Consider the following 15,635-nt stretch of genomic DNA (forward strand, 5'->3'; position numbering starts at 1 on the left):
CATTGGAGTAAGCCATTGCAAAGGCGTGGAAGCCACAAGGGAAATACCGTGGATGAGGAACTGCAGGAAGGCCAAATTGATTGGACCACATTCTGTGTAGAGGGGAATAACATATAAAATAGCTGGCAATGTGGTCTGTGGCCAGATTGTGAAGGACGCTGAATGAAAACCTGAAAAATCTGAAGATCCCCTGACCAGATAAGGTACTGGATACTGAGGTCCTCTCTCAAGCTAAACTGCCAAGAATTCACACTGTGCTGCAAAGAACACATGGGCTGGCCACATTGTTCGAATGCCAAACGTACATTTGCCTAATAGACTGTTTTAGAGAACGCCCACAAGACAAGTGCTCATACAGAGGTCAGAAGAAGCAGTACAATGACACTCTCAAAGTCTCTCTGAAGCACTTTGGAATTGATTGTGAGGCATGGGAGACACTGGCAAAGGATTGCCCAGCATGGCATGCCCGCATCAAAGAAGGTGCTGTGCTCTATGAGCAAAGCAGAATTGTAGTAGCAAAAGAAATGTGAGATATGCAAATTTAGAAATATCTCCACTCCAAATGTTCATATGAACTATTTGTGCCTGACCTATGGTAGAGTCTTCCAAGCTTGAAATGGTCTGATCAGCCACACTTTACAGTTATTATCTTATTTGATCATCACAGCAACCCTGGGAGGTACGTGCTGTTGTTATCCCCATTTTATAGATAAGGAAACTGAGGCAAACAGGTTAAGTGACTTGACTAGGGTCACACAGTGTCTGAGGCAGGATTTGAACTCAAATCATCCTGACTCTAAGCCTGGCACTCTATCCACTGGTCCACCTAGTTGCCTTCAGAGGGAAGATTATTTTAGCAACTGTGTGGTGGATGAACTGGGGCATTGATACATTGATAAACATATAGTAAGATCTTAATGTGTTCCAGGCACTCTGCAAAGCACAGGGGACACAAAGAAAGATAAAACATGGTCTCCTGCTCTCAAGGAGAATCAAAGATTCTAATGAGGAGACAGCCTACAAATAACTTTGTGCATTGATACAGAGTAGATGGAAGTTAATCTCAGAGAGAAAGCACTAGCAATTTGGGGAGGGAGGGGTGGGTAATAGACCAACAGCAAAGGCCTCCTGCAGAAGGCGTGACTGTAGCAGAGTTTTGAAGGAAGCCGTGGAAGGCGGTAGATAGGGATGAAGAGTGGGGGAGTACTCTTGGCATGGGAATAGCCATCAAAAAGATGTGGAGGCAAGTTGGAGTGTCTCTTGAGTGGCAAGTAGGGCAGTGTGGCTGGATCATAGAGTATGTGGAGGGGGGAGTAAAGTGTAAGAAGACTGGAAAGATAGGAAGGTGCAAGATTTTGAAAGGCTTTAAATACAAAACAGAGTATTTTGTATTTTATCTTGGAGGAGGTAATAGGGGAAGCTACTGGAGTTTGAGGAGGACAGTAACAGGTTCAGACTCATGCTTTGGTAAGATCACTGTGGTAGCCGAGTGGAGAATGGATCAAAGTGGGAACTGGAGAGAGGAGAAGCCTGAGGTGGTGAGAGATTGTGACTTGTCCATGCAACTAATCTGCCACAGTCCAGATTGAAACCCAGGTTTCTTTGACTCCAAATCTGGGGCTTTTTCCACTGCACCACACTGACTTTCAACAATAAGGTTAGTGATTATCATATCAAGAAAAAGAACGCAGTACTGGATCTTTTCTTTCATTCCACGTTTCTTTTCCCTTCTGATCTCCCCAGTTCTTCTCTCCCCCTGCCCAAGTAACTATAATTGTTTAATCATATTCATTTTTAACTTCAGCGTAAATGGTTAAACTACATTTAGATTAGAAGTGTGCCCACATTTCCTGAACACATATCTGTCCAGACTAAAATCACCATATTTCCTACCAACGTTAGGGAATGAGGCCAAGAATGTGAGGGGGAAGTGTACTTTGCTTGTGGCTCCTAGGTTAAATGAAGCCAAGGGCAGTTGTGGGGAGTGGGGCACAGGACTGCAGAGGCCAGAGTGATTGCTGTAATGCTGACCCTCTTGGGTCTCTCTGCCATGATGGTGGAGAAAATTCCAAGGGTCCAACTTTAACCTCTGAGGATTGGGCTTCCATAGTTAGAACTCTAAACAAATTGACAAGTTCTTTAAATAATTTCGTAAAACAATAATTCCAGTTCCATTAGCATAACTTGGATGTAGCAATTCACAGAGTACCCAATCAGACTTTGCTGTTTAGCTGTAGTAATTCTGAGTGTCAAGAATCAGCTGTTCCCTAGGTTCTAGTCATCAGAAACCAGGGCTGACATACCTAAATGTTTGTTGTTGATGATGATAATCACCTTAGTCTAGGCTGGTACTGGAGAGAGCAGACCAAGGGTGTTGGGCTCCATTAATTTAGACTCAGAAGACCCTCTGGAAGAAATTCATATGACTTGGATTTGTTGACTAAGTTTAAGCAGCTGAGCCTCTTTTGGAGGTGTTGAGTTGAAGGAATAGTTTTTTTTAATTTACAAGGAAAAATGAGAACCTACAAATTCAGAGGGGGAAGGTTTTGAGAAATATAGCTAGGTCTAATTAGTGCAAATGATGAATCCCCTGAAGTCATTGCACTTATCTGAATTCACACTGTTCACAATTATAAGTATGTAAAATATGGTATTTGGTTCCAGCCCAACAGAAATATGCAGTGAAAGTTCAAATAAGGCAACCACTTCAGAGGTTTCGGTATTCACACTAATTGGGGCCTCACCAAATGGCCCCTAGCTTCCCAGACGGTCTGTCATTAGGACTCTGAATGCCTGAGTTCAAGTCTGAGCTCAATCACTTTTTAGCGTAATGACCTTGGGCAAAAAATCCATTTCCCCTTGCTGCTCTTCAGCTTTTTCCCCTAGAAAATGAGGGGCTTGGACTAGGTGGTTTCTAAGGTTCTTTCCTTTGGTATTTTCCACTACTTCTGAAAAACAGTTTGCTGTCCTGGTACTCTCAAATATTCTTCCATTCTCTTCTCTTCTACTCACCTTTTCCAAGCTAGGACAAGGCATTTGTGTGTCCAAGGCAAGATTTTTAAATAACTCTACCTATGTGTTACAGTTCACCAAAAGTTTTTGAGTCAATATTTTCCATTGGTTATAACAAATAATTACCTGTAGGCCATAGAGGAAAGAATGTCTGGCATTAATAATATGAAAGCTTAAAAATATTCTGTTCCTCCCTATTCAGTTTAATGTACTGCTACACAGAGGCTGTCCCAAACATTTTTGTCCCTTCTTAAGCCTCCCACAGTTCCACCTCCCTGTAGCCTCTCAGCACAGATCTTACCTCATACTTCACTGAAAAAAATTGAGACTATTCCCTGAGAGCTCTCTTGTCTTCCCTCCTCATCTCATTTAATTGCGACATCTCTCCCCACTATCCTCTTCTTCTCTTTGTTCTCAAATGAAATGGTGGCCCTTCTTCCTGCCAAGGCCAATTCCTCTACATATACCCTTGATCTCATCCCCTTCTGTCTACTCCCAGAGCCACCACCCTGGTTCAGGCCCTCCTCATCTCTTACCTGGATTATTAGAATCATCTTCTACCTGGCTCCTTACCTCATGTCTTCCTACTGCGTTCCATCCTCCCTTCAGCTGCCAAGATGATTTTTCTAAAAATCGTGCTACTCTCGTGAATGTAAGAGCAAGGCTTCTAGCCCACTGTCCATTGTTATCATCCTTGGAAGCAGCCCTTGTGTGGATGCTGCCTGGTGACCTCTCCTACAGCTGCCCCAGCCACAACATTGCTTGTTAATTGGCTAGTTTAATATTTTCTTATTGATTAGTTGAAAAAAGGAGAAAAATTCATCTTTCACATGAATCCTTTGCAACTACCTTCTTTACCTGCCCCTAGTCCAGAGGTTCTTAGCCTGGGGGTCATGGACCCCCAAGTCCATGGATAGATTTGGGGAGGTTTCTGTGTGAGACTGCTAGAGTGTAAATCCAGCTCTAACATCATCTTTATGACTTTAAGCAAATAACTTAACTTCCCTTGGCCTTAGTTTACTAATTTATAAAATGGTAAAGCTGGGCCAGATGATTTCCAAGATCTCTTCCAGTTCCATGAGTCTGTGACTGACGCCTGCCTCTACTTTCTGCAGAGTAATTGTGAGGAAAGTTCTTTGTAAACTTAAAGTGCTATATACATGTGAGTTATTATATTATTATAGTCTCTACCCTCAAGGAGTTTTCAGTTTAGTTTAATAGACTAGGCTAACACATCCAAAACAAAAAGAGCAATCTATCCAGTACTTGATACAGAACCAAATTGTATGGGACGTATTGTAATATTTCAGAAATGTAAAGAAAACTTTGAATTAGAGTTGTCAGAGAAAGCTTCCTGAAGGACAAATGAGAGTTAAGCTGGATCTTAAATGATGGGCAGATGGGGTGAGGTGGCATGATAAGATAACGTTCGTTATAGGGGAAAAAAGAGTCCATTTGAGTTAACAACCTCCTGCAGTCTTGCCCATCCTATAGATGTCTGTTGCCTGCTTCAAGGTTGAAAGCTCCCAAAGGGAAGTTTTGTTTCCCTCAGAGATGAGATTTATAGTGTCTCTTTTTGCATTTTCAGGGTTTGGGGTTGAGCTATATTACCTGAGTCTTAACAGGAAATCAGGTGACACATTAAGCTGAAAAATCTGTCCCTGTGGTTCTTGAGGAAATACTTTCCAGATCTTCTGGCTGCAAGGAGGAAGTGGCCATATCCTTTTCTTCTTGGGTGTTGAGTGTGCTGCCTTTGTCTGCCAGCCAAAGATAGGTGAAATCATTTTCCTGCCTTCCTTGTGGCCGTTAGGCACAATCGCATTACTAAGTCTTTTTCCTTATGCTTAGGGGAGAGAATATCTAAGGCTCTGTACAAAGGATTCTCCTTTCACTTCTTTTGAAAAGTGCTGTGAATGAGTTCTTTTTTCCCCTCATCTCTAGGCCCCAGATCGGATGTCCTTTTGGAAGGAAGAGAGGAATTTGCATTGGCTTGTTCCTGCTACTCTCCAGGCTTCTAGGAGATATTTGACATGGTCACGTGGCGAGGCTGGCCTCCTTAGGGGAATCCTGAAGTGCCTTGGACCCCTTCCTCCCTTGTCTTTGCCTGGGGAGGGCTTCAGGGGCAAGCGCACCAACTGAATCTTCCCCCTAATTTGCTCTTGCTCCCTAGAACAAAGCCTCCAGGTCTGAGATTGGGTTTACCCAGAAGGTCTTTCTTGAGGTGGCAATATTAGTTTGAATGTACATAGCACATTATGGTTCCCAAGTTCTTTGATGGGTAATGCTAAGAGGACCAGACTGAGAATCAAGGAGACCAGGATTCAGATTCTAGCTCTGTAACCAGAGTCGCAGCTCTTCCTTCTCTCCACCTACCCCATGTGCAGTCAGTCACCAAGTCCTTGCAGCTTTTTCCTCCACAGCATTTCTTGAATCAGAATATTTCATAATTCAGGTCCTCATCACCTTTCACCTGGAATGTTGTAACACTCTCCTAATTGGTCTCCCTGCTTATGACTCCAGCCTACCTTTATAGTTCAGCTAGCTATTCTCTGAACACTCCATCTGCCACCTCCATGTATTTATAGAAGAGGTTCTGCATGCCTAAAATGCAGTGCTTCCTCAGCTCTACCTCTCAGATATCACCTCTTCCATGAAGCCTTCCTTGACTTTCTCTGTTGTTAATGCTCTGTCCTTCAAATTATTTTAGGATTATCTATATACATGTATTTCCTCAGTAGAAGATAAGCCTCTTAAAAGCAAAGACTATTGTTTTTATTTCTCACCTTTGCTGTTAGCCTAATGCTTTGGACTTAATAGATGCTTAATAAATGTTTGTTGAAATTAAAACTGACTGTGAACAAGTCATAGTCTTTTTCTGAGCCTCAGTTTCATTTGTACCATTAAGGGGGTTGGACCAAGTCATCTCCCTGGCCCTTAGAGCTCTTAGCTTTTGTGATTCACTTGGTCTTTACAGTCCTGAGAAGTAAGTAACATAAGTAGTATAAACTCTTATTAAAGTTATAGGAACTGAGGCTTAAGAAGGCAGGATGCCAAAGGTTACATAGCTAGTAAACGGCAGAGCCAGTCCTGGTACCTGGGTCTTCTCAATCCCAGTCCAATGCTTTTTTGACTAAACCAAGCTGTCTTTGGTAATATAGGTGCACTATCCTGGCCTGCAGGGTTCTCCCTTAAAAGAGTGAGGGCTTACTTGTGAGATGCAGCCCCACATTCATGTTTTTCTACCTTTCCAAGCCTTTGAAATGGCTCTCAGATCTCCCACTAGCAGCAAAAGCCTCTTACTCATCCTAACAAATTGCAGTGTGACTGGTTGCGTATGTTGTTGCATCTTTAGCCTCACTTGTGATTCTTCCTCACTTGTGATTCTTCTTGTTCCTTAACTCTGCTGTGGCCAGAAGACTAACTTTTTAGCTGTGGGTCTGAAAAACCTACGGAGAGAGATAAATATTGCTTTCTCACCAGAGTGGTGCCATGGAGTAGACCCCTACTCAGCCAGAAACAGTCCTAATTTCTCTATATTCCAACCAAACTAGATTGCTTGGTGTGCTCTCTCCTGCCTATGTTCTACATCTGTGCAGGCTGTCTCTCGTTCCTGATTCATACTTCCCCATCTCCTTCAAGAACCATTTCAGGTGCTGCCCCTGCTATCAATCTTTCCCTTGTCTCCCTGCAGCTGAATTGCTGTATTCATCCTCGGATTTTCCTAAAGTACTTTGGCACTTCTTTTGCCCCTTTCACATTCTACTTTTGTTGTACTTGTTTTTGTACATGATCTGTATGAGTTTGAAAGCTCCCCAAAAGCAAGAACTGCCACTTTACATTATTGTATCTTTAGTACTAATAGATGTTTCTTGAGTTGAATTGAATCCACACCCTTTGCCAGACACCATTTCTGGATAGGCTTCTTTGGGATTTCTGATGGGGATGTGACTTCTGGAGATGAGTTATTTATAAATTTATTTATAAATCACTGTGAGTTGTTTAATCATTTTGATTTTTGGTTTTATTGTTTTGATTCTGACCTTAGGGATACCCAGGCTTCACCTGGGTTGGAATGTGAAATCAATTCTCTACTGTTGCTTCAAATACTGTTCTCTAAAGTGTCATTCAAATCTAATGGCCTTTTTTCTCTTTTGTTTTTCTCTTTTTACATTTCAGATCGAAAAGATAATGAGTTCAATCGGGGAAGGCATAGACTTTTCTCAAGAACAGCAGAAGATCTCAGGTACCATTTTAAATGTGGTCAGATGGCCTAGTTGGATAGAGTATTATGCCAATAGGACCACGGCCCTTTGTATAGGCTCACTACGTTTATGAGATAGCATATCGTGGAAAGAGCACTGGATTGGGGTTCAAATCCATGTTCTGCTTTTGTGAGAACTTGTACACTAAACCTTCCCAGACCTCAGGTTCTTCCTCCTTTTTCCCTACAAGACATGCAGCTAAATTTATTATAGAATAAATAACTGCGTTGGCATGGCTAACTGAACAGCCCTTCCCTCTGGGTAGTATTAACTTTCCTGGATGATAAATGACTTTCTCATCTAAGTTTATCCTTTTAATACAAAAGATAATCTGTGAATGAGGGAGCAGCACAACTGATTATTTTATCCCAGTACAATCACTGCCACCAGCTTTGAGAATTTAAAGTCTAGTGTTGTTATTGTATATTCCCCAAATGGCCAACATTATATGAGGAACTGTGTACTTTACACAATAGATGTGTTCTTAAACACACACATATACACACACACATTGAATTCTGGTCAATCAAATCCTTTTCAAATGTACTATAATAAACGAGCTGGCTATTAGTCATTTCATTTATAAATTTAGCTTTTGATATAAATTTGCTAAAAGTTGGCATATACCTATGTAATAATCACAAAAACACTCTTACCTTAGTGAATCTGGTATTATTATTAGCTCATTATAAGAGTAAGGACTTTATTTGGCAAATGTTAATCTTCTATTATTAGTTAGAATTCAAAATGAAATGAAAGGCTGTAAAATAGAGTAAAAGGTACAATGAATTCAGTCAGGAGACCAGTGGACACCAGCTTTGACCCTTAGTGTAATCCACTTGATTTACCTGAGCCTTAATTTTCTTATCTATAAAATTGAGATAATATTAAGCACTACCTTACCTGCCTCACAGGAGAATTGTGAAACAAGTGCTCTGCAAACTGTCAGAGTCCTAGAGAAGTGAGTTTGTGATAGCACCAACTTCTGGACTGACAAAAATGTGATAGAACCTCCTTCCTTAAGATGTCTCAAAAAGAGGCAGTGCATGTAACATAATGATTAGCATAGTGACTAAAGGGTAAGGGTGTTTTGCCTCCAGCTCTCTGGGGGGAAAAGAAGCCTAGATAATCAACAAAATGATAAATCAAGCCCTGACTTGCCAGTTTCTAGGGGTAAATGCACACTGAAAACTTAACAATTGGCTCTTGTAAGCTGATCTGAGTTGGCTCTGGCACATCCCAGTAGAGTTGGATTCAAAGCTGACCACAGATATCTATTAGGTATGTGATCCTGAGCAGATTACTTAACCTCTCCAGCCTCAGTTCCTTCATCTGTTAAGTGGGACTGATATTACCTTTTCGTACTTTATACATAGGTTTATTATGAATATTAAATAATGACCTTAAATAATAATGACCATAAAGCACTTAGCAAATCTCCAAGTGATATGTAAATGTCAGTTACTTTTGCATCTATAATTTTCAAAATTGACTTTACTATCCTTTACCCCAATTTATGATGATACTTGAGGATATGTATTGACACTTGTGTGTGTTTGGACTTGTAATTTTATTGGTGTAGGAAACTCCCAGGGAAAAACTCCTCTATCAGTGTAGAGGAGCAGCTGCTGTGCTGTGCAGCTTAAAGTTATAATGAGGTTCCCGGGGCCCCCAAAGGTGCAGTGACTAGCTCAAGGTCACAAAGTACATGTCAGAGGCAGGACCGGGTTCAGGTCTTCCTAGCTCTGAAGCTAATTCGATCTGCTATGCCACGCGATGCCCAGACTACTACTGAACTTCCATGACTATCAGTCAGTCAGGCAATAAACATTTTGTCCTCTTTGTCATTCTTTTTGCCCAGACATGATTTCTTCAGTGTAGGGAATTCCTTATAAGGGCTGCTCCTGCCAGTAGAGATCAGCTCCTGCTCTGCAACTTGTGCACTTGGAAAGTTGTTTCTGGCACCGAGAGAGGAAGGGACTTGCCCAGGGCCAATGTTGATGTTTTAGAGTTGTGTGTTCTTACCCAGTTATACTGACAATGACTATACTACACTAAACCACGCTGCCTTTCTGTTGTTATTATTTCTAAACATTAGAAGCAACGTCTTCTTCCTTGTGACTATTTTATTTACATTAAATAAGAGACTGTTTACCCCTTGAGTTGTTTTCCTGGGTTGGTAGAATTATGTTTGTATTTTTTTAATTACCAAGTCGGTAGAGTTGTTAAAGGTATTTGGAAAAATACATTAGTAACCTTCTAATCATGCAGGGTATATATGCTCACAAATTGTCCCCCTACAATCTGTTTGGACACTAGGGAAGCCTGCAACTGAGAGGAGGTAGGTAGTGGCCTTGTTTACAGCAGGGACAGGTTCTCTAGTAGTTAAGGTGAATTCCCGACTCCGTTAAAAGGAATTGAAACCCCTCTTATTGAAAGTGGTGAATTGCGTGGAGGTGAGTCAGGGTGTTGACCACTGAGTGACTTTTATACTAATGCCAAATCTTGCACAAGCTATTGTAGGGGCTTGGCAGAGACCTTGATTGATGACATAGTCAATATGGCATCATAACACCATAGGGAAGAGAGAAGAATTGTGCTTTGCTCCAATAAAAGCAAAAATTGCCTTTGTAAATAAAGGGTTCACTAAAATAGGATAGATCTCTCAAAGGATTACTGTTCTATGGGTTTTATTCAAATTCAGGAAGGCTGAAGTGGCAGCTTCTGTGTTTGTGGCTTGTTTCTCTGTTTGCTTCCTTCTCACTATTGTTTTTCAGATTTAGATTCTAGAGTTGTACTATTGACCTCCCCCCTGTAGGGCAGCAATGCCTTCCAAATGTCTTGCAGAGAGATTAGGAATGATGTCGCTGAATTTTGGATTTGGAAACCCAACCCGTACAGGAATGCCTTCTGCTGTATACCTAGCAAGTAATCTTTCAACTTCCACCTGAACATGTGTGGTGATTGGGAATCTATCATCCCACAAGTCAGGAGTTGTGTCTACCTCTTCTATTTTATTTTATCTGCCTCTTGCTGTTCCTCCTACCTTTGCTCTCTAGGTCCAAGCAAAAGAAGTCTGATTCCTTTTTTACTAAGAATACCTATCAGATACCTGAAGACAGCTTTGCTATCCCTAAACCTCATCTTTCTTGGGCTAAACATTTCCCATTTCCTTCAGCCGATCCATAAATGGCATGGTCCTTTAGTCTTTTCCCTCTTCCAGCATCTATGTTCCAGTTTTTCTGAGAGGTCATTCCTTCTTTTTTGGCCAAGCCCTAACTATTAGTAGGTGATATTTCCTCGATCAGATTGCTCCTTTCCTGGGCTAAAATTGAAGCCTCAGCCACAGCTATTTTCTACTCCCCCCACCATATTTCATGCCTGCCCCTGGTCCCTAGTCTGAGGATATCTCAGAGCAAAACTTTATTTCTCAGAGTAATTTTTCATGTATTTCATTAACCAGGAAGTTAGACAGTCCCTCCTGAACCCTTTTCCAGAGAGATCATGACCAGAGAATGATTCTCTGATGATAGTGCCTTCTTTATTACTGTAATACTTCCTTTCTTCCCACCCTGTCTATAGGATTCTGCATTGAGAATTGACTACTTTATGGATAAGTCTAATAGAGACAACACAGCCTCATTTGAGCATATTTTAGTTGATTTGTCACCTCTTTTCTTCTGTACTTTTAACCTTTCCAGATCGGAAAAGTGGTATTGAGGAAAATGGCTGCTGTAGCATACATTGAGGTCTCTCAGGCCCCTGTTGTCCTGCTGCTGTTAGGGTGTGGTGGATGTGTGCTGGCTATAATTGATATACCAAGAGTCAGCTCTCTTCAGGGCCAGGGGAACAAAGACCCTCACCTCGGGCAGAAGCAGAGAGGTTTTCATGATGGGGTGAGTGGTGGCAGAGATCCAGCTTAACACTAGCTTTTTGAAGAGTTGAAAAAGAAAGATCTGAGACCTTCATGTTGTCCGACAAAGGAGAGGACTCATTGGCAGGCTGCCTTTGGCTAATCGATTTGAATCTTGATGTTGCATCGTGACTATTGCCAGCGTCAGATATGCTGAAGGCTAAGCCCGTCCCTTTTGTCTGAGGCAGCAGCATTTGCTTTATCACATTTCTTTGGGCTATGGGGTACTTGGGTTGCCAGGATGGAGAACTCATTATTAGTAGAGTTTATTTCCTCATTTTTAAATTTATTATCCCCTCCATCTTTATTAGAAATCCTGCCTGGACCCCCAGATCTCCAGAAGAGTAGTGAATTTAATTTGTCTCAGTGGTATAGCTGTAGGACAGTTGTTTTTAAACCAAATATCCATGCCATTCAAGGAGAAAGAAAATAATTTTTTCAAGCTTTCTTCAGGCCTGACCCATTCTCTGAGAGCTGTTTTCTGGCATTTTCTTTCTTGGATCTTTCATTATTTCTAGATTTTCTTCCTATATTTGAAACCCTGTATTTACCAATTAGTTCACTATCTACAGTTTTCTCCCCTACAGATTGCTTCTAAAACATTCAAGAGTTTGTAATGGTGCAGTGCTATGAAGTTGATTTGTAAAAATAAGTAATATAGCCCATCTCACCTCAGGTGCACGTAAGATTTATTCCCTGCTCCCTTTTGGCCTTTGCCAAGCTCATCTCTTTCCAGTTTTGAATGGCTTGGTAATCTCTCTCACATTTTTTTCTGAATTTGTTTGATATTCCCATATGGATAACACTTATTGTGATTTCCTGCTTTTATTGTCTTTTTATCACTCCCTGCGGCCTGTGGTTCTAAGCAACAAAAGATACATACATTCCCTAAGTGGAGGGAATAGTTGTCTATGTGGTAATTTACTCAGAAGAAAGGGTACAGCTTTTTTTTAACCTCTCCCCACTGCTTACCCCTTCCCTTGCCTCATAAGACTGTTCTCCTGCCTGTCCCAGGAAACTATTGGCAGGAGCTGCAGGCATCTTCTTTATTCCTCCTAATGGTTCATTTTAGAGTAATATCATCCTTCAGCTTTTCATCCTTCAGAGGTAGCAAACTTGCAGCCTCTTAGTTTTCACCTTCCTCTGTCGTCCATCCCAGAACAGATAGGAAAAATCTTTCATTGCTATTTGACGACTGTGAAGCGCCTTTCTCCTCTCCTTTCTTGGCAGTTGCCGCTTTTGCTCTGAAGCTAATCCCTGCTGTATTTTACTGAGCTAGGAAGGGGAGGAGGAAAGGGAGGGGGAAAGGAAGGGGAGGGACAAGCCGCTCCAGAGTGAGAAAGGACCAGGGAGCCAGCAGCAGGCAGCCTGGAGCCCAGAGCTCTTAAACAAAGCATTCTACTGCGTCTCTCAACAAGGACACCCATTCTGCTGGATAAAGGACCACGGCTGTAAAGCTGTGTAATTACGGAGAAGAAATGAATCAGCAGCCGGGCAAGCAGACTCCGGGAACATCCAGGATTCTGCTGCTTAGCGTCCTGGATCTCTGCTTTCCCCAGTGAGGGACTAGGCACAGCCCCAGGCTCTGCATCTTCCATTGCTGCAGCGTGCATCAGAGAGATCACCTAGATCACGAGAGCTCCCTGGCCGCCGTCCGTTGGGCAGCAGACGGATGAAGAGAGGGCAGAAGGTGTTTGTGAAGGTTTTAGTCTCCAGGCTGTGTTGGCTCATCGAGCAAGTTGTCAGTGTCCTGACTCGGGGTAGAAAGTGCCCTGAAGTGGCTGGAATGGCTCTTGACATCCTGAGAGTTCATCGGAGGTGATGATGATTTTGTAATTGGCTCCTTTTCCTCTTCGATTTCTTCTTTTCCATTTCTATTGACACCTGCCTTTGGAAGCCAGATGCACTAAATGGGCTAAGAAGCAGGTGGATGTCTATACATTTGCCACCACAGATCCTTCAAGGACTATCAGGAAAGTGTGGACTTTTTTTCTCCCTTGTTCTATCTACTTCTCCAGTTGTAGAAGAGAGTAGCAAGTGACTGTCTTCTCTTGTCAACTCATTTCCATAGGTGAAAGGACAAGATCTGGGAACACTGTGTAGGCACCTCAAGGGGAAAGTTGGTCTCATCTGTCTCTAAGCCAAAAAAATCAGCTACCAGCCATCAGTAGACTTGAGCTACCACCTACCAACAAACAACCATTCATCTTCTTTTCCCTTTCTTTCCCTTCCCTTAATCAGATTGTTTTTAGGAAAGAACCAAATCTACCTCCTTACTCTTGAGCTCCCTTTCTATCTGCTTGGGGTCAATCATAGGATCAGCCGTACTTAGAGGAAGAAAATGAATCGGGGCAAAGTCCATGCCCTAGATAGTACCTGGCAATATAGATAGGAAGATTGTGTGGACAGTGCTCCCTTCTCTCGAGTCCTTGTGAGATGTTCCATTTTCCAGTAACCAGAATCTAGATGTTGAATCGGATTCTCACCCCAATTAGCTGAGCACCCAGTTGGGATGCTGTGCTGTGGGGAAAGTGGTTCCACGCCTGAGCCAGGATCTATGAGCCCCAGCCTTTTGCTAAATAACAGGAAGAGGTGGTGGCCATGGTTTGCTTGTTTCGGGACTGCTGGGGAAAAAAAAGTAAAATTATTTTTGCTCCCACTGCCCTTTTCTTTGTGCTGCTTGACTTGCATGTGCTGGGCTTCCCGCAAATAGTGGATCACTAGCCCAGGAGTGGCTGTGGCTGCTGCTGCTTCCTCTCTGAGCCCTGGCTATGTATCTGTGTCCTTCCGCTGCATGAAGATGTCTTTTCTCTCATGACTGATTTGTGCTGCAAGGTTACAGGACGTGTCCCTGGCCCGCAAATCAGGGTGGTGCTTCAGAAGTGGTGTGGATAAGGGAACGTGGCTTATGGGCTAATAGCAGCTTCTCTCTCACCTTGAGCTCCTGCAGGGACTGACTGTCCGGAATGCCTCGGGGCGAATGCCGGCCCCTCCCTGATGAGACAAAGAGTTGACAGACTTGAGCCACCACTTGGGGGATGGATTTCCCCCCTGATGTGTTTGCAGGAAAGCCCAGAGATCAGTGCATGTGTCACTGTAGTCCTAGCCACAGTTCTGGCTTTTAGGGGTTGGCTACAACATCCCTTTAAAGAGGGATAGTGTGTATAAAGCCACAGAACCTCTGGCCCCATGGTCTATGCACAGAAGAGGAGTTGTGGGTTGATGTTCTGTTGCACCCTTGTACATAGTTTGGCTGCTTGATAGTAATGACTATGATGTGGCAATGCCATCTGTCTTCCTCTGAGTGCCGCTGCTACCGCCTTAATGGTTTTTCCCTTTTCAAGCGTCTGCCGATTCCTCTCTCGTCAGGTTCACGGATGTTGGAGCAGAGTGTCGGGGAGTGGCTGGAATCAGTTGGTTTGCAGCAATACGAAAGCAAGTTGCTTCTGAATGGCTTTGATGATGTTCGCTTCCTGGTGAGTCCTCTCCTCTGTGGGAGTTCTTTAAGGATGAGAATTCTCCTTGAAGGAAGCATCCCTTCCTATCCCCCAGTTCCTTCCTCTGCCCTTTCTATCTAAAGTCTCTTTGCCTTTTGGCAAAAGAAATAGTCACATAACAGGTGCTTAATAAATACTTATTGACTGACTTTTTTAAAAAAATAGTAAGTAGAATCTTATTCCAGGCACATCAAACTGAAATCTTAGACATCTGTAAATCAGCCTCCATAAATGAATGTCTCAGCTGTGTGTCACCTCTCCATGCTCTTTGTCCCCTTCCCCTTATTCCAGAAGCAGTAGACTCAGCCTCATTGGACTGCCTGCCAGTTTCTTCTCAAGAGAACATTCCTAATCATTATTTTGGTCCTGGCTTCCAATGTTGAGCCCCAGGTCCTTATGGTGGACTTTAAATGTTTGCAGTTAGCTTGCCCCAAGTCAGTATCAGAAGTTCTGACACTGATTGGAAGGGGGGGAAGGAATGAGCACTCTACCTGCAAAAACGCCTCCAAACTCTGCCTTGTCTAAGTTGGGTGCATCATCCTCGCTGAGACAGGGTAGGACTGTTTAGCTCCTTATTTCACCTGGGACATTCAGACATCTACTACGTGCCAGGTCTAGTTTGCTGGCACTTGTAAAGTCACATATGGGAAGAGGTAGTTCTAATAATTAGTAATAATGCAATATTCCCTTTCATTTCTGTACCCTTCTCTTACCACAAGACTTGGATAATGTTCTAAAATTCCCCCCCATGTAGCTGGCAGGCAGATATAAAAAGAAGCATTACAGAAGGTGCCCTAAGGTTTGTCACCTACAGTTCTGAGACATGGAAACTGACACTCAGTATGAGAAAGTGCTTTGCCTAAGGTCACGTAGTAAATTTTTTGATTATTATAGTACCCACTTGTGCAAATTCTCTCTCTCTCTCTCTCTCTCTCTCTCTCTCTCTCTCTC

At 42.6% G+C, this 15,635-nt stretch overlaps 1 protein-coding gene across 8 annotated transcripts in view; it reads left to right on the top strand.

The window, feature by feature from the left end:
• The window catches only part of ANKS1A (ankyrin repeat and sterile alpha motif domain containing 1A), a 227,921-nt gene that overhangs the window by 180,410 nt on the left and 31,876 nt on the right, over positions 1-15,635 (top strand). For all 8 annotated transcript variants that reach the window (XM_027876318.1, XM_027876317.1, XM_027876321.1 and 5 more), the window contains 2 exons: positions 7,189-7,255; positions 14,557-14,663. In XM_027876318.1, coding sequence (XP_027732119.1) covers positions 7,189-7,255; positions 14,557-14,663 — 174 coding nt within the window. The remainder of the gene's footprint in view (positions 1-7,188; positions 7,256-14,556; positions 14,664-15,635) is intronic.

This window comes from Vombatus ursinus, unplaced genomic scaffold (assembly GCF_900497805.2).
Source record: "Vombatus ursinus unplaced genomic scaffold, bare-nosed wombat genome assembly UNPS02014811.1, whole genome shotgun sequence".
Lineage (NCBI taxonomy): Eukaryota > Metazoa > Chordata > Mammalia > Diprotodontia > Vombatidae > Vombatus > Vombatus ursinus.